The sequence below is a fragment of the Populus nigra genome, chromosome 3 (assembly GCF_951802175.1).
Source record: "Populus nigra chromosome 3, ddPopNigr1.1, whole genome shotgun sequence".
NCBI lineage: Eukaryota > Viridiplantae > Streptophyta > Magnoliopsida > Malpighiales > Salicaceae > Populus > Populus nigra.
The window spans coordinates 16,567,271-16,586,214 of record NC_084854.1 but is presented as its reverse complement, the minus strand read 5'-3'; the positions used below and the strand labels follow the sequence as shown (position 1 = coordinate 16,586,214).

The 18,944-nt window shown below is 31.8% G+C and overlaps 2 protein-coding genes across 5 annotated transcripts; both read right to left on the bottom strand.

The window, feature by feature from the left end:
- Positions 1–1,428: 1,428 nt before the first annotated feature.
- Positions 1,429–3,517, bottom strand: LOC133689017 (putative serine/threonine-protein kinase). The gene is made up of 6 exons (XM_062108718.1): positions 3,262–3,517; positions 2,973–3,088; positions 2,668–2,884; positions 2,321–2,558; positions 2,069–2,219; positions 1,429–1,973 (listed from the first exon to the last, which is right to left on the bottom strand). The coding sequence occupies exons 1-6, from the start codon at positions 3,341–3,343 to the stop codon at positions 1,647–1,649; spliced, it is 1,131 nt and encodes a 376-aa protein (XP_061964702.1). The 5' UTR covers positions 3,344–3,517; the 3' UTR covers positions 1,429–1,646.
- Positions 3,518–6,567: 3,050 nt separating this feature from the next.
- LOC133690065 (T-complex protein 1 subunit beta-like) lies at positions 6,568–11,277 on the bottom strand. 4 transcript variants are annotated; one of them, XM_062110219.1, is made up of 12 exons: positions 11,016–11,277; positions 10,830–10,884; positions 10,695–10,751; positions 10,380–10,445; positions 10,172–10,283; positions 9,790–9,918; positions 9,451–9,522; positions 9,207–9,322; positions 8,734–8,810; positions 7,879–8,364; positions 7,187–7,502; positions 6,568–7,028 (listed from the first exon to the last, which is right to left on the bottom strand). In XM_062110219.1, exons 2-12 carry the CDS (start codon positions 10,833–10,835, stop codon positions 6,882–6,884), a joined length of 1,584 nt encoding a protein of 527 aa, XP_061966203.1. In that variant the 5' UTR covers positions 10,836–10,884; positions 11,016–11,277; the 3' UTR covers positions 6,568–6,881. The 4 variants fall into 4 exon arrangements, with proteins under 4 accessions (XP_061966203.1, XP_061966201.1, XP_061966204.1 ...); XM_062110217.1 differs by having other exon boundaries at positions 11,030–11,277; XM_062110220.1 differs by having other exon boundaries at positions 11,034–11,277.
- Between the last annotated feature and the right edge of the window lie 7,667 nt (positions 11,278–18,944).

Genomic DNA, 18,944 nt, shown 5'->3' with positions numbered 1-18,944 from the left:
ATGCATAGACATATTCAAACACTTTTCTGATTTGAACAAAGATATTTATCAGGTAAGGGAACTTTGATCGATCAAAAGAGGAGTTCATGTCTCGTAAGATGCGCATTCATTATCGATCATATGCCACAAGGGTTTCCTCCAATCTCATAAGAAAGTTTTAGTTTCACAGGATCAGGTGGTGTGATTGAAGCCCCTTTCAGATCATGTCAATCTAAATCATGATGAGTTAAGCTGGGCCGTGTCATACTTGGAAAGTTAAACTGTGTCGTGCATTAAGGGAAACTCGAAAGCTGCAGACTTTTGGGTATGGTGGGCATCCATTTTTACGGAAGGAAACAAGAATTAATGTTCTTGGTGGAAAAGAGTCAAACCTAATGGTTTCACTGTCACATTTCCAGGCCACCAGCTTGATTTTGACACACAAACCATCATAATCAGTGGCATGAATTTCTCTGTTTAAAAAATTCGAAAATGGCAATCCATAATTTAAACATTAAATGCTTTCATTAACTTGAATCTCAGGACACACGTTGGGTCAGTTTAGGTGACGAGACACTTTTTTTTTTTGGACTTTCTGTGGAGCTTGCTCCCGTCTGCTATCTAGTATTTGTTTTTCGGGGAGATCTTGAGGCTGAGACCACACCCTTGTTATTTTGTCTCTACTCCGAAGTATGAAGATACAACAAATGGCATACATCGAAGAAAGCTGTATTATTTGACATCTTTACTCCACATATTATGAAGCAAATACAGTAAAATTGTTAAAGGAAGCTCCTGGTGATCGTAGTGACGTGTAATATGTAACGTATTGCAAGTATATTTAAGAATCATATAGAGGAAGAAGTCCCGGAAGAACTAAGATATGACATACATGTAACTCGACAAAAATAATTATAATTTTAGATTTAATTATTAAAATAAATTTAAATTTTATCAAATAATTCTACAAATTCAGTTCTATAAAGCCAACTCAATGTAACCAATCTAGATCTAGAAGACATTCAAATTAGGTCTAAAAAATATTTTTGTTGATTTAATTATTTTTCTAGTTAATTTTATATTTTAATTAATTTTTGAGTTAGATCGGCTTTTTTCTCTATATAAAAAGTTAGTGTGTTATTTTTTTCATTATATCATTAAATTACATATTTTTTAAAAAATTATTGGAGTTTTCTTTACTTATTTCTTTATAGTTTAGAATTGTAACCTTACTGGAAACTCTAGTTTTTATCCATACTTTTTATCCATGCTATGCGGTTGCATCACTTTGTTTCCCGCTGATTCATGCCCATTCCATTCTCTTTTTCTCCAATAAGTGAAATTGATTCTATGATGGATTTAATCAATCAATCTATACTCCACTATATATATATATATATATATATATATATATATATAAAGGAAGTTGTCATTAATTGAGACCACTCATGACTACTCTATACTTCTATAGCATTATTTTTTCAGTAAATTCAACAGCTTGTGAAAGGGATTTTTCCTGTAGAATCACAGAAACCTTTGGTTTGACCACACAAAATCAGCATGATCCAAACAATATATGCACTAGAGTTATTATCTAGACTCCTTTGGTTAGAAATGAAAATTTTCTTGTCCTTTTTTTGAGGGGTTAAAGAACAAGAATTACAGAATCAAAAATAGCTGGTACTATGCGTGCTTGTTGTGGTTGAGCCCCTGGAAAATGTGGTCTGTGTCCTCTGGGATGAATGCTTCTGTCGCAATCTGATATCCATCAGATCAGAAAGAAGCCCTGGTTGTGAAATTTGAACGTCTTTGATGTCATTTTCGTTCGTCAGCATTTTAACTGTGGTAGACATACTTGGGCGGAGCTTGACAGTTTCTTGCACGCAAAGCAGGCCAACCATTAAGAATCGAAGTGCTTCTTCTTCTGGGAAGTCCATATGAAGAGCGGGGTCTACTATCTGCAGAAGACTGTTGCCCTTGTAGGCTTCCCATGCCTGCAAATTCACACACAAAAAAGTTTCACTTCTACTTTCAAAATAAAGAAGGCTGCTTTGCATTATTGATTCATTGATTGCTCCGACGTTTTTACCTTTTGAACCAGGTAGTGTTCACCATGTTCCAAGTCAAAATCCACTACCGGTCGCCCACTGATAATTTCCAGAAGTAATACTCCGAAACTGTAAACATCCGATTTCCGTGTCATACGTCCGCTAACAGCGTATTCTGGAGCAAGGTATCCTCTTTTGCATTTCCAATCGCAAGAAACCTCGTTAGCTATACTAGCATTTGCCAAATAATCCAATCAAAGAGAGAATCAAATGCACTAAGTGATTCCACTTACAATGTCCCGGCAACATGAGTACTGACATGAGATGTATTGTCTCTGAGTGCTCTTGAAAGACCAAAATCTGACACTTTTGGTGTAAAGCTTTGATCAAGAAGTATGTTGCTAGCTTTGATATCTCGATGCAAAATACGGGGTTGGACCACATCATGAAGATAGGCAATCCCACGAGCAACTCCTAATGAAATACCACGCCTTGCTTCCCAACTGAATTTGACCCTGTTGTGCTCTTGTCCTATTAATCAAGAATAAAAGCCAATGAATTTTCCCAAGTTCTCTACTTTTTAAAGAGACAACAAAGAACAGAACTAACTACGAAAACGCAAACATGGATTATTAATTACCGAGCAAAGTATGTACGAGGCTGTTGTTCTCCATGTAATCATAGACCAGATATCTTTTGGCCCCATCAACACAACATCCTCGAAGTGTAACCAGATTTTCATGTTTGATATCAGACAGTGCAGCTATCTCAGATATGAATTCTCTCTCTCCACGCATAGATTCAACTTCAACTGAAAGAACCTTCACAGCCACTACAGAACCATCCTCCAACCAACCCTTCAAAGTCGAACAAAAATGCCACATTAGCATTACCCAGAAAAGGGTGGGGGGGGTTGATATGGAAGCAAAAGAAAGAATCTCTTACCTTGTACACACAACCGAAGCCACCTTCTCCAATCTTGTTAGAGGAAGAGAAGTTTTGGGTGGCAATTTCGAGTTCATTAGAAGAGAATAAGCGCAAATTGCCATGACTTTGTTCACCTGGTTTTTGTAGAGAAAGCAATCAAGAGCTGATAATAAAATGGAAGACAAGGAAAAAAGAAAGTGAATCAAGAGCACACCAAACCATATCGAGAAACCAATATGACTCGGTCAAAACAAAACCCAAATGACTACGAGCTAGGGAGAACACCAGCATCTAAAATTCGTCGTACCTGGCAAGCTGCTTCTATTATTGATGATGGTGGCTTTTGGTCCAGAGGAAAAACAACTTGAGCCACAAAAAAAGAACTTCATGCTGGGAATTAGAAAGGGATTTTGACACTTGTGGTTCTGATTAATAAAGGAGTCTGGTATATTGGTACGGTACTAATTGATGACAATAAAAATCAGATATTTCAAAGCAACATGAGAAGGGAATTGATGGGAACACGGCAATGGCATAAACCCGTGGATTTTGACTTCAATGGAAACTTGAATATTTTCAGTGGTATATTTAATCCTTTTTTTGCCTCCATTTGCGTTTTTTATATTGTTTTGCTTAATAATTTATGCAAGATGAGTAGATGAGTATGATAGGTTTAGTTGAAGAGTCTGGTGTGGTTTACCCCACTGCAATAATCAATACCACCATTATCATGACATTTAAATCCTCTAAGGCGGCTGAGAAAACCAAATTTCCTATTTGTTCTTCATGGGAGGAAAGAAACCAGTCTGTCCCGCGTATGTGTAAACAGTGCTATAAAACCCGGTTAAGATGATTAACCTTGTGATCTAGTGACCAGCCAATCAACCTAGTTCATTATTTAGTTCGGTCCTAAGTTAGATCTTATCATAATTTTCATGTAAATGATAGTAAATGAGCATCTAACTCTTTAAAATCTTCGCTAAATTCTCCAAGGCTGTATTCATCCTAAAGGAAAAACAAAAAAAAGATGTTGTTAGTCTCATCTCTTGCATAATTCATCCTAAAGAAAAAATTATTTTAATTTTTATTTATTATTTAATTGTCTTCGTATCCTTAAAGTTTGGTGAATTATATCACATCAATCTGGTTTAAAATAAAACTTATTAAAAAAAGACTTCTATTAAAAAAATAATGATAATATAAGTTGTAGCGTAAGCGCATACAAATAATCTACTAGTAATATATATCTAGAATGAGTGCATACAGAAGATTTGAATGAAATAAATGGCATGTTTTTTAATGGCAGAATCACCCACCCTCTTTCCATCAAAGTATATGTTGAAAGTGTCAAATTTGAAAGCGTTTCAATTGCTAAGAACACTGTTTTACACTCCAAAACGGAGTCAGCAGCCAATCGATGATATCTTTGAATGGTCCTGGTCAAAGCAGAGTCCATGTAATGGTCCTCCGTGCACGTTGATGCGGACACGAGGAAAAATCGAAGACGCCCAGAAGTCTCGACTGAAACAATCGAAGAAGGAAGGAATCGATAAGAGATGATCTAGAAATTTGAGGTCTCCAAACGTTGCTGCCTCTTCCCATTTTTCTTCCTGGTAAAACTCTCCATAAATATTGCAAAGCTTCTTGGTTGTGCCCGAAGAGAGAACAAAGATTAGAATGCTCATTTCAATTCCTTTCTTTTGAAAGCAATTTGTGTTCATTTCAATTCCTTTCTTTTGAAAGCAATTTCTGCCCAAATAGAGAACAGTCTTGGAAAGACTAAGCCAAAAATCCCGAAGCTTTTCAAATCTGTAAAAAATAAATGTACTAGAAATCAATTCTTTTTTTTATCTCACTAAATATGCTTTATAGAAAACAGGTTTTTTTTTTAACTGTAATTCTGATATTTTTTTATCCTCAAATATTTTTAGTGTTATTACATTTTTTTAAATTCAAATTAAAAGATAATTGAATCAAATTTGTTAATTAAGAATAAAATTGAAAGATAAAGAACCAAAATAAAAAAATACATTATAAATAAATGATGGTTTCAAAATTCTCACAAAAAATTCACTTTGATCCTCAAACTTCACATAGTATACCTATCTAGTCCCTTAATTTTTTTTCAATTCAATTTTAACACATAAGTTTATTTTTGTTACCTTTTAATTCATGGTTTGAGAGAGAAAAGAGATAGAGATCGCTTGATTCCTGCTTTAGAGAGAGAGAATTGTCGTTAACACATATACCGACCACCAAAACGATCAATCTTTATGTCAAAAGATTTCATTTGATAGAAAAAGTTCAACTTAAGTGTTTTTCTTACCTCGAAAGTCAAAAAGATTTTTTTATTTCAGATTGATTTCGAGTTTTTTGACCTTTTTTTAGGCCATTAATGAATTTATCAAGTGCCTATAATGTTTTCTAGATATTTTGAGCCAAAATAAGTTTTTAAATAAAAAAAATCTTCAATCCTGATTTTCCAACCACCACGTGGCAAAAATCTAGACAAAGTATCGCCTGACTTATTTTGTCGCCCACCCCATCTACCATAAAAAAAATAAGGGCCCAAGCACACAAGCCCTTACTAAATGGGCTAGGTGCATTGGCCTGACTTGCCAAGCCCAACAGTGTCTGATCTTTTTTAAAATATTTTTTGTAAGCTTTTTTTATATGTTTTCTTCAAAATAATTTTTAAAATTTAGATTTAAATTAATAACCCTTCTTTCTTTTATTTTGTTTATATAGCCTCTTTTAAATAACAGTTATTTTTTAATTTTTTTGTATACATTTAGTTTTTGAAGAGATTATTATAATTCATTTATAAATGTTTTTTTCTTTTTATGTGTTGTATAAATAGAGAATATATATTTTTGAATAATATTTCTAATATATACAACCTTACATAACATTTTTCTTTATTTTATTTTATTCAAATAATTTTATGTACGTCTATCTCTATTATTTTTTAATTAAATAAAAAAAATAATTTTGATCTATAAATGCTTTTTAATTTTCATTTTTATTTATTGTTAATAACTTTTTTCATTTAATAACATGCATAATTCTTGATTTATTTAATTATACATAGACTTTTTAATTTACAATTAAAAAAATATATATACAAAAACATAGAAGCCTGCATATCCAATTTAGCCGTGTTGAAGTGCAGGTGTTATATTCTATACCGAAAATAGGAAACAGTTAAAAAAAAAAATCCTTAAACCTGATCGTAGAATCAGACCAAAATCTTTCAATCCTTCCTCGTTAGTTTTATTGCTTTGTTTGAGAAAGTGAATCATTCGTTGATTACATTGGTAAATATCCCACAGCGATCAAGCACAAACCGTGTTAAGCACTTACTTAATTGATAGAGAATTTCTTGGGATATTTTTATTTTATTTTCTTGCACTAACTGGTTCCGCAGTTAAATCATTTCGAGTTTGAATTCCTTGGAGAAAAGATGAGATTATTGGCATTTTGAAATATTCATGTATTTAGCACCATTACCATAGCTTATTTTGTGATACTTAGATTCCGTCTTCACAAAGGGATACCCCAAGTCTCGACAATTTTTTACTTAGGTCTAGGGTTTATTTCATCAAACCAAACAAGGAAAAACCAAATATTCTTTCTCAGAAACATTGTTTTGGTACAGTATGGTCGGGCATTCTACAATCTGCTATTTACTCCTAAAACTACATAATCATCATAATTGAATTATCATCTTCTTCAGTGCTTATGCTAACACCCCAATTGCATTGCTACTAACTTCGAAAACAAAAGCTTCACAGCACAATAACCAATAAAAGCCAAAACAGTTCAACAGTTAATAATATCAAAGTAAAACTTGAGCATGGAAAATTCAAAACCAGGATGGGATGCGTCACAGCAGATATCTTTGTGCAGCCAAAGATCCACCCAATTTCACATTCTATCTTCTCTCCTGCGTGGAGCACAAGTGATGATTTCATCCACTCTAAGGATCATCTCAGCAGCTTCAGTTGCAGAGAGCAGTACAGCCTGCTTAACTTTGAATGCTTCAGAAATGCCTAGCTCTACCATATCTCCTATCTGCAATGATTTAAAAGATGCCAGGAATCAACAAACTGGGCCAACAGAGTAGATTGGATTACAAACTATTACTAAATACTCAGCTAGCCAGTTGACCACAGCTTATAATAATGTCTCTTAAAACTTGCTTTTAATGAAGTTTTTATTGAAGCACTTACAGATCCAGATATCACATCAATTCCTGATGTGCACCCCTCCTTGTGGTGCTCTGCCCGAAGCTGTGCAACCAACTCTGCACTGTCCAAACCAGCATTTTCTGCAATGATAGTAGGAATTGCAATGAGAGCCCTTGAGAATGCTTCAATAGCATGGGACTTCTTCCCAGGAGTCACTCGGGCTAATTCATCGACTTCCTTTGCCATCACCATCTCAGGCCATCCACCTCCAAGTAGAACCCTGCTGTCGTTGACTGTCTGAGACAGCACACACAAGGCATCATGCAGGGACCTTTCCGCCTCATCAAGCACATGACGGCTGCAAAAACATATGAACACGTCAAAAGGCATTTGAGGTGAAGTAAGGACACAAAACTTCCACTCCAGAGTTTTTTCCCCCTCTCTACAAGTGAAACATCGGGATTATATTTCAAGCCTAGGGAAACAAAACCACACCAACCAGAGTTGCCATGTCAGTATGAGCCATGCCATCAAACTCTATTATATCATTAACAAACTCAAATTCCACAAAAAGATAGTTGCATTTGTCCTAATTGCTAAATAGCAGCTATGGGACAACACAATCAATATACGAAGTGCAAAAGCTTAGGCTAAAATCCCAAAGACCCAAAAGTTAACATATTTTCCAGCATTAACTGCATAATACTTTTCTATAAGCTGGAAAGAAATATTACCTTGCACCTCTCAGTACTATAGTACATGCCTGACCCATTTCAACACCTGAAAAGTGAATCAACTTGTCCTCACCAATCATAATTTCCTCAATAAGCTTGCAGTGACCAAGCTTAACTGACTCTGGATTATCAAATGTTGAAGCAATTTCACCACCAGTCACTAAAGCAAGACGTTCAATTCCATCAAAATCAGCATGCTCAATTGCAAGAATTCCACCATTTGCAAAGAGTTCTTCAGGGAAATTGTAAATCAGTTGTCTGTTAATGAAGCAGTTAATTCCATGTGCTATTATCTTATCCACCTTTTCTTTCATTTTTTGCTTCTCAGCTGCTTCAATTTCAGCAACCCTGGACATTGAATCGACACGAACACGGGCCCCATAGATTTTTACCTTGTCTGTATCCATTGCAGTATTGGCCACCAAAATCTTTGCATTCTCTATTCGCTTTGGTTGTCCAACACCGATTTTCTTGTCAAGAATAAATCTGAACAAGCACAAGACCGATTTAATCATTTAAAACAAGCAAAAATATTTATCACATGTCAATGCATTATTAATAGACACAAGGACATTACAGCCAATGTTTTCTAGCTAACTGAGAACCCTGCTAGAAGGGCATTAGCAAACAAAAATAGAAGCATCTGCAAGGGCATGCAGCACTAACAAAACTTGCAAAGAACTTCCAAAGTATATTACAGTAAAAGAATGCTCATGTTAGCACTCAAGACAGGAAATTCATGTGCAAAGGCATTAGAAATGCCCATTCATTTTCTTATTATAGACAAAAAAAAATATGCACCATGCAGTGGAACTTCAATAACATGACAAGATTCTTATAAGTAGATGTACCCACCCTTCATCTAAGAAGGAATCCTTTAGTGAACCTCCAGGCTTCTTGATAATTTGAATAGCCTCTAAGTTTGTGCTACCCTGCAATTTCATTTAGCAATCATAAGACCAAACTGATTAGGAAAAAAGAATACACTTAATATGAGTGTCAGAACCCGTTGATAAAACAAATAGTCTGAACAAGTCAAAACCAAATCATCGTATCAAGAATGTAAGTTCAGGGTGAGATAAAAAAAAAAATAAAAAATAAAAAAAAACCCACCATAGGAGGAAGTATCAGAATACTGAAATAGCAGTCTGAAACACACAAATAGGCAGGCACACCATGCAGAATGACAGAAGAAATAAGATCTAGTGCATGGTACAGATGTTGGAGCCAGAAAACAAAAGATTTCAACCTAGCCATCCTCACACCGAACCAACTACCCCCACCCCCAAAAAACGGCTGGTAAGCTATCATTAAAAACCAACGTTCACCTGTAATCTCATAACTGCATCAACAGCCAGTTTTGCAAAGTATTCCTTATCCTGTGATAGTATTTTGGAACTCAAAGTAGTCCTTGCAATCTTCATCAAGTCAGCCATGAATTTTTCTGCATTATTCAATAATTACAGACATCAATGCCAGAAAATATATGCTGCAAAAAAACTGTCAAAAGCCAATTAACACAAACAAGTTCTACATGAATTCTGCAATTCATAATGATACAACAATCAATACCTTCATTGTCTTTGTTATCCAAAACCTTTTGCAACAAAGCATTGCGAGCACATTCTGCTGCCATTCGGAAACCTGAACAATCAAAGAAACAGTATCAACAAATTTCACATGCTATAAGAGTTAGAGTTTCAAATTCACCATGATCAACTTAAGATCTGGTCTCTATGTTTACAAAAAAAAAATATGGCATTCTTTGCAGTAAAACATGGGAAGGATTTTCAAATTTTCAGCAAAACTGAAAAAAAAAGTGCTCGAGAAGCACTAACAATAACAAATAGATGAAAACGAGAAGGCGGGGGGAAATAGGAAGCATTGCAAAGCCAGGAGCCTAGAACAAACCTGCTATTATTGTCATCGGGTGAATTTTTGCTGCCAACAGCTTTTCTGCCTCCCTCAAGAGTTCCCCCGCCAAAACAACAACAGAAGTTGTTCCATCACCAACTTCATCATCTTGAACTTTAGAGATATCTAAATCATGAATTAAGGGTTTCCATAACAAATGCAGTAGAGTTACTTATCCAAAGTTCTACCGATCATGTGCAGCAATTTGCTGGTATGGCTAACTTGTAAAGTTCAGGAGAGATGTTTTTGCCCCTACTAGCAGAAAGTTTGAAAATAAATAACAGGCTCTCTATCCATAGCAAAATTTTCTCTGCAAAAACCTTAGTTTTAACAATCCTGAAAAGAAAATTAGCAATCCATACTACCAATGGAAGGATACCAACAAGGATTTTTGCAGCTGGGTTGTCAATGTGAAGGGACTTGAGGATGGTGGCCCCATCGTTTGTTACTGTGACTTCATGACCTCTGCCTGTCGACTGTAAGATTTTATCCTGAAAAACAAATTGTAACAAGATGATGATTGTTAATGTAAAACAAGCAATGCTTTACAATTTCTGGTAACAAACTCAGTAAAGAAGAAACCTTACCATTCCTTTTGGCCCAAGAGTTGTCTTGACCAAGTCAGCAACAGCCATACCACCAATAAGCGATGCCTGGGGAAAAAGAACAAAAAAACAACAGAGAGAATGGCATTTTAGCAGTTGTTTCGATCCAAAAATTAACCAAGGGCATCCAAATGACATAAGAACAACAACAAAGCAGCAATGAAAATCACAAAGCCAACCACACAGAGAGGTAATTTCCTCGCAATCTCCCGAGATTCATTATATGCAAATGCTCTCCAATGGCAGCAATATCACAAGAGAAAACATTAAAAAAAAAACCCAGTAGACAGGAGTTACCAATCTGGCACGCTCTCCTTTTTCTTCAGTAGCTTCACTTTTGAAAATTTTCTCAACCTACAATACTCGCTAAGTAAAATACACTAAAATTATAAAACAAAAAAAAATGGAATCACTAGTGAGCAACTAGCATACCGCCATTGTAAATTTTAAACGAGGGCAGCTTGAATATAGAGACTCAAATTAAAATCTGAAACAAGAAAAAAAAAATTAATCGGATCTTAAAATGAAACAATCTCTGAGTTGCAGCGAGATAAATAGCGTGTGATTTTCACTATTTTTCCATAATAAAGCAAAAAGAATGAAAGAAAAAGGTGTTACTAATCATAACGAACTTGCAATGTCACAAGGCAATGTTAAGACCTAAGAGCAGGCGAAGGAATTCATAAAGTAGTGGAGGATCAGTGAACTTAAGAAGAGTATATAATTAGGGCAAATATAGATATCAGACTTGTTTCTTTCTTGAGCATATAGAAAGAAAGATTTGCTCAAGCGGGACAAATTTTGGAAGGCAGAGTAAAAAAGAAAGAAGGTATGGAATGGAAGTGCGGTGAAGGCTCGCGAATTCCTTCGAAGGGCCACTTCAGTAGTCGAAGTCTAAACAAATATACATTAAAGCCCAAAGCTCAAAAATAAAATTAAGGGAGACGAGGTATCTTTTCTTATGGGCCCGGTCCTCATCCACACAAGCCCATCACTGATCTACCCTTCACCGCTCGATATTGTATTATATATACAATCGAAAATCACTCTTTTAACACTTGGTCTATATTACACTTACATGTTATAGTTTAAAAAATTATTACTGGTATCAGGCTCTGGGTTTGTTCTCTATAAATTACCAGTTTGAGTGCCATAAATCTCAAGATCATTAAAGACTTATCTAGTCGTTAACTTCAAGGTCTCAAGAGATTAATCGAGGTGCACATAAACTGGTCTGGATATTCATAGTTACCAAAAACATTATTACTTATATTCTTGATTTTATATATGCACTGACAATTAAAATCTTCATCATAAAAAATCAACAAAAAATTGATTATTTATAATATTATTATTATTTTTTATTTAATTACTAAAGGCCTTGTAATATTAATATTATAACTTTTTCATCAAACTAAAATTACAACTTTGCCAAAAATTAAAAAAAAAAGACTAAAACTTTGTATTGTCCACAAGTTTGGAGCCTAAAAAATAATTAATACTAGCTAAGGATCAATATTTACAAGGGAAGATGTACAACAATTTGCATTTGAGTATGAATTTAAAATAATCCATTATACTTCTTGTTATGCCCAAGCCAATGACATGTAGATACATCCAACAAAACTTTGATCCTAAATATTTAAAAAAATTGGTCAGAAAAAATCATAAAGCTTAGCATGGTGTTTTGTTTAATAAATATTATAAGCATATAAGATTTCACATAAGTCTGCTTTATAAACCTTACCATTTACCCTAACATATGATTATGATGCCATGTACTATAAAGCTTAAATTACAATTACCTAGAAGGGCTATATAATATAATATGGATTACTCATATCTCAATGAGCTAAGTTAAAAGGACTCGAATGAGATAAGACTTCATTTATTAAATCATTTACTATCACACAAGAAAGGTTGAAAGGGTATAAAATAAACATGTTCGATCAAAACATTCTCAATAGGTGATCTTATATAGAAAGTCATATTAAAAATTATCCATAAGGATCCAAAATATGGCAAATGGTCCTTTTACTATAAGGGTCCATAAATTGTTGCCAACGTTCTCAAATGAGGTGCATATCATCTAACAAATCAATGTACGAAAATACATTATAAATGATGGTTAATATTTGAAGAAGTATTATCTCTACATCAAGAAAATATTGAAATATGATACTCCAAAAGAAATTGAAGGATCAATATAGAGATCACAATCATAAAATTGATTTAGATTTATGCTGATCGTACTCTAAGCCTGATTAGGTAGGATTTCTTTCATATTTTGGATTAAAATTTTTATTTCTCTAACTACAACATGATTTAAGTTATTGGTTAAAGTATAGTTAGTTAATAGAATTGAACAACATTATTCAAAGAATTAAAGAACAAGTATAAAATTGAATTTTATGAAAGGATTTTAACTAAAATTTCAATATATACAATAAATATTGTTCATTAAAGGAAACTACTACCTATTATGGCTCTAATAGTTTCCAAAGTAATATTAACACTATAAAAGTCACTTATAGATTTCTTTTTTATCTTGCCTTTTTCCCTTAACAAGTTATAACATGGTGTTAGTTAACTTTTGGAAAGAAAAATTATTTTTTAAATAATTTTTAAACTTAGTTTCTCTTAGAGTCAAATTAGTCTTGGTCATATTAAACTCCTCTTTAGCTTTGGCTGGTTTATCTTTTAAGTGGATCAGCTTAACCTTTTAAGGTTAAACCTATGTCGGTAAATCTTTAAAGGATTGGTTCATTTATTTAACTTTAGAGTACTCAGTATACTCGGACCACTTATAGTTTTCCAAAGCTAAACATATCTATTGTAGACTTTTTAATGTTGGTAAGAAATTCATTGCTAGTCTATAGGTAAAGTAAGGCTTCCTATAAGTATTGGTCTTTTATGTCATAGGGGTCTACTCTAAATGACCAATAGTGGCTCAATTACTTAAAAAGTTATTTCATTAGGCAAGAATGATCAAGACTTCTTTGATCTTGGATAGGAAGGGCTTTTTAGATTAACTATCTTTATAAAGGTCTAATTTCAATGAAAAGACTTCTAAAGTTGAAAAAGTAGATAATCATAAAGCAAAGGTCATTTACAGTTCCTTGACAAGATAAAAAGAAGAGCTTTTGTTAGTATTAAAACCATAACAAAAATAAAATTTGAACCAATTATAGAAACTTAGATAATAGAAAAAAAAAAGTCACCAAGGTTGGTTAACCTTATGACATAACTTCTTCATATTCACTAAGAGGTATAGAAGAACTAGTTCCTTTGTTTTCTTCAATTATTGAAAGATAAGGGATTTCAGCTTGAAGACTCCTTAAAGACATCAACTATTATATCAACAAGAAGAGTATCGATCATTGATATAAGCTTCTCTAATAGAGTGATTGTAACTTGATTACACTCTATATATACTTTATACCGTGGGAGATGAAAAACAAAGATTGTCTCTTCATGAAGAATTGAAACGTATATAATATTAGGAGCAGTTGTGTTAGTGGTTTTGTTTCCTTTATATCTTTTATTAATGCTACTCTTATATAGTATTAAAAGAATTTTTCTTAGCAATGTTTTAGCCTTTGCAAGAATAGTTTTAGCTGGTTTACAAACATTCTTAGCACTAAAGGCAAGAACTCTAAAAGGTTTTATTATTATAGGGATAAAGTAGTACTTGGAAACATAAGGAGTTTCCTTTACTACAAGAGCATCTTACTGGGAAGTAGTAGTAAAGACTAAAGACACTTTCAAATTTTGTTTGGTACTTTTAGCATCAGTGGTAATAGTTGGTAGTGAAAGATTTTGATCAACATCACTAAAGAAAGTTGATATTATATCAAGGTCATTTTAGATTCATTAATAATAGAAAAATTTGATGTTTTAATAGCTTGAGTAACTAGGACCTTTGCAGTAGCAATAACAAGTAAAAAAGTAGTCTCTAAATGAGGGGTGTCACTCATTTAAAAACAAGCATAGATAACCTCCATTATTATATGCATTGAAATAGAAAGAGGAGCAACTAGAGAAACTAGCTTTAATAAAAAAAAATTAAGAAATTGGGTAAATCAAAGTGTTAAATAATAAACTGAAGTTTAGAAGACCTTGATAAAAAAAAAAATACCTTGAGTGTGAACCTTAACTTAATGATAAAAACCTCATTCTTTTCTTCTTTAAATTTATAAGGATTTTAAGGCTATAAATGTTCCATTATTAGTTGAATTTAAGGATCAATTATAAGCTGGCAAGCTATATATAAAATCATTGTTGAAACATTAGGAAAACAGATGTAATCAAGATTTATTAAGTTTGGATGTTCTTACTTAAAATTTCAAATGCATGTCTTTTGTTGAATATTGGGGGATAACTCCCAAGAATTTTGCTTTTGTTTTTCTTACTTGTTGGCTTATTATAAAAAGAAACTTTGTTGCCATGACATTTGAATAAGCATTATAGAGAAGATCTTGAGTTTTGCTACACAAAGAACATAAAGAGAGGAACCATATTAGATGACTTACTACTAGCGAGAAGTACTTTACTTGGTAATTCTTAAAGAATTAATCTTTTAATTTAGATACTTCTTTTACCTACTTTAGATTAATAAATATTATCCTATTTGGACCAACTTTATTCACATCATAAAACATGAGAAAGTTGTATATTGAAGGAACCCTAATTATATAGCTACTAAGTAAGGGTTTACAAGAATAATAGTTATTCCTTGAGATAAGATCTATCACTAACCCTATGGTAGATCTTTACAAGTCATGATGTTTCTCTAAACTATAGTATTATCCTTTTTTATTTCAACTACTATTTTCTAGAGTTAGAGAAGTAAGATTCATTGAGGTTTTGACCTTATTGATGCTAAAAGAGATATTGTTATATCACTTATATCTACTAGATTGAGGAAAGTCTTTATATATTCCTTAAATAACAAATCTTAGAATGAAGATCATAATAGGTTTTTCCTTATGAATGTAAAGTTTAGGTCAAAGATCATCCTTATATCACTAAACCTTATAAAAACAAATAGCTTCTCACCTACAATAACACTTTATAGATGTTTCTTTTCATCATGAATGATGTTTTTTTGCATTTGGCCTAACACTCTTCTAAAGCCATACAAATATAGCTTGCAATAAAAGGGTATAGAGCTGTTATCCTAACATCTACCAAAGTTATTTGCATTTTTAAGTATGATTTGGTAGGATTTTTTTATTTTAGAGCATATAAGGTGTATACATACCTAATACAACATAAAAGTTACTTGTTCTTTAAAGATAAAAAATTTGGTGTTTTTTTTAATAAACACATTAAATTCAAGTACACTCATTATCAAATCTTTGAAAGAATTGGTATCAATCAATATAAAAGGCATAAAATTTATTTTCAATTAGGTAAACTCTATTTTTTATAGCTAAATCATATAATGTAATGGTTTGTGGTCCATAACTGAATATAAAAGTATTGTTGGACTTTGACTATAATAGAAAAAGGACAATTATCATGTCTTTGTTAGGTTTGAAATAGAGTTTAGATAGTTGGATTGCATCAACAACGTCTTGATTAGTTATCAAAATGGTGTTGCTTCTCACTAACCATTTGAGATATTCAATGATAGCACTATTGGGCTATTAAAGAATTTTTTTCTTCTAGGTATTAGATTTAAGTGATCATCATAAAGAGAATTTTTTTCTTTCTTGATGTCTAGAGTGAAATATTAGTCTTCTTCATGTTCAGGTACCTTTTTATATAATTGTCCTAAAAGTTCCCTAATAATTCTTGTAAACATTGATGATAGACTAGTTAATTTGGGTAATTAGTTTACAAAGTTTTGATAATGAAAGATGATCATAAGTTTTGTTGGAATAAAGCTACAAGGTTCCATTTTTATCTTAAAGATAAAAAAGAATGTTTAGGATTCTTGGTTGAATCTATAAAAAATAAAATAAAATTATAAGCCTGTAAAATAGAGGTTAGGGGTTTTTCAAGTGAAAAATAAATAATTTGAAGTAGTTTAGAAACTTAAACATGACCCCTAAAAGCCATACCACATTTCATCTTTAAACTAAATTGATTGGATGGAATTTTTTATTTGTCAAACATGTTTTAAAAATGGTTGATGATTTTTAATGAACAATGACATTTTCCACGTCAAAATTTATTAATTCAATCTATGTATTTCAAGATTAGATTTTACAGGGAAATATTCCTTTATTTGAAAAATAAAAGAATATAAGGGAAATTACTTATACTAAAAATAAACATCTATATATCAAACATATAATAACAATGATTGTTTATAACATACAAAAAAAGAGAGCTACGATTGATCGAGTATAATAAAATTGACCATATTAGAAGAGTTTTGATTAGATATGAGATTTGAGAAATTAGTCAACCAAGAGATTAAGATCCATAGTCAACTAAGGAAAAATGATCAACCATAAAAGTTTAAAGGTGCACAAGAACTAAAAAGCCTAGTACTATTTAGTGTAAGAGTCATCAATAGAATAACTAGTAAGAATCCATAAGATTAGTTTATGATTCAAATGGTATCAATAGATAAGGATTTTAGATTGCATTAGAATCCAATAAAGTCTCTTTACTTGATACATTTATATAAATTAGGATTTACAGGTTTAAACAAGATTTAAACTTTGTATCAATATATAAAAGGTCACATAGTCACTTTGAACAATAACTAGAACCATATATATAATTTTAATATATATATATATATATATATATATTATTTTTTTCCCTAAAGGGTTTTTATTACTTTCTTTACAGGTTTCCTTTATTTTCCTACAAATAGATTTATTCAAATTATTTATCTTTTTAATTTTAAACATTTTATTTTCCTTGTGTGGTGTTGTTACGAAGGAAATTACCTTTTTTAAAGCTTTGAACTCTTAGATCCCTATATTTTTCTTGATTTTATGAGGTTTTTAAATGTCTCTTATTATGATTAAGTTCCTATTGTATAGTTTCTCCTTATTAGAATATAGAAGTGATAAACTGGTATCATATTTATCAAAAGAATATTTGAGTGATCAACAACCCTACAAAGTCCTTTATAAACATCAATCATGACTAATAATGTTTTTTTTGTCTTAAATATCTTAGAAAAATTCTAGTTTTATATCTCTTACATAATTCATCTTCTAGGAAAACATAATTGAATGTTTTTAGTAAATAACCTTTAAACTTTTTATGAAGGATCCTACACATAAGATTTGATTTCTTCTCCTTAATCATTTTATGGATCAATGCCACTTGATTTATTGAGACATTCTACTTGTTACTTGGTAGAAAAGTTTTACAATAGTTTTATCTTACTATTTTGTGCTTTTCTTAACATATAATATGAACCTTTTCTTATCATCATTACATCCTTACTAGATATTATCTATGTTGGTCAATTAATAATTCTGATATAAATGATGTCATAATGATCGATGACCATTTTATATCTTGATCCATATTGAGCCAAGTTAGAGGTTTATATACTATTTTCTCTTACAAAAAAATAATTAAATTAGAAAATATATTAATAAGGTGTTTGTTCACTGTATAATATAAAGTTAGCGTAAGATATTCACACTTATACTTACTAGCCAACTTTTTTATAATAAGTAATGAATATCTTGTTACTCTAGCTGATTAAGCTTTTAAATCTATAAATATCCTTAAAATTATGATTAAGACCTCATATACAACTTGATTATTAGTACAAGAAAAATCAAGCTAAAATAATAAAACCATTTTATGACCTTCTAGAGAAATTATTAACACCTATGCACAAGCTTTATTTTTTGTTTTTAATCCATCATACCATAACATCTGTGAAACAAGTCTTGCGATAACAACGTTCATATCTTATTTCAGTTCATGGTTAATATCAAGGCAGTGGTGATCAACTAATAAATTCATCAAAGCTTGACTTTTACTATTCTTTATGGAATACAATGTAAATCAAGTTCAAACAATGTTAATATCCAATTACCAATTTGATCGTGAGAGAAATGTTTGGATAATATGTATTTTATCAAATTTATTTTATAGTATACATAGTTCAACTATTAGTATGTACCAATATAACTTTCCACCACTAAAACATAAGGATAAACAAAGTTTTTCTATTAAAATATTTCATTCTTTAACCTCTATAAAGACATGATCGAGATAATTAATAGCTTGTTCATAGCCAATTTCATTTTTCTATGCAAGCATTTTTCTAATCAACCCTTGTACAACGAAAATATATAGCCTCAAAGGCTTTGGTATGGTCAATGCTAAAGGTTTGGTTAGATAAGTTTTTATTTCTTGAAATGCAATTTGATATTAATCCATTGAAACTTATATATGTTATTCCACCTTTGTAGTTTAGTAAATGACATAATCTTTCTTAAAGAGTTTGATATGAACCCTTTAGAAAATTAATTTTGCCTACAAAGCTATACAATTTCTTTTTTATTTATGGAGGTCAAGCTTTCATAATCCCCTTTACTTTGTTTTTGTCTACCC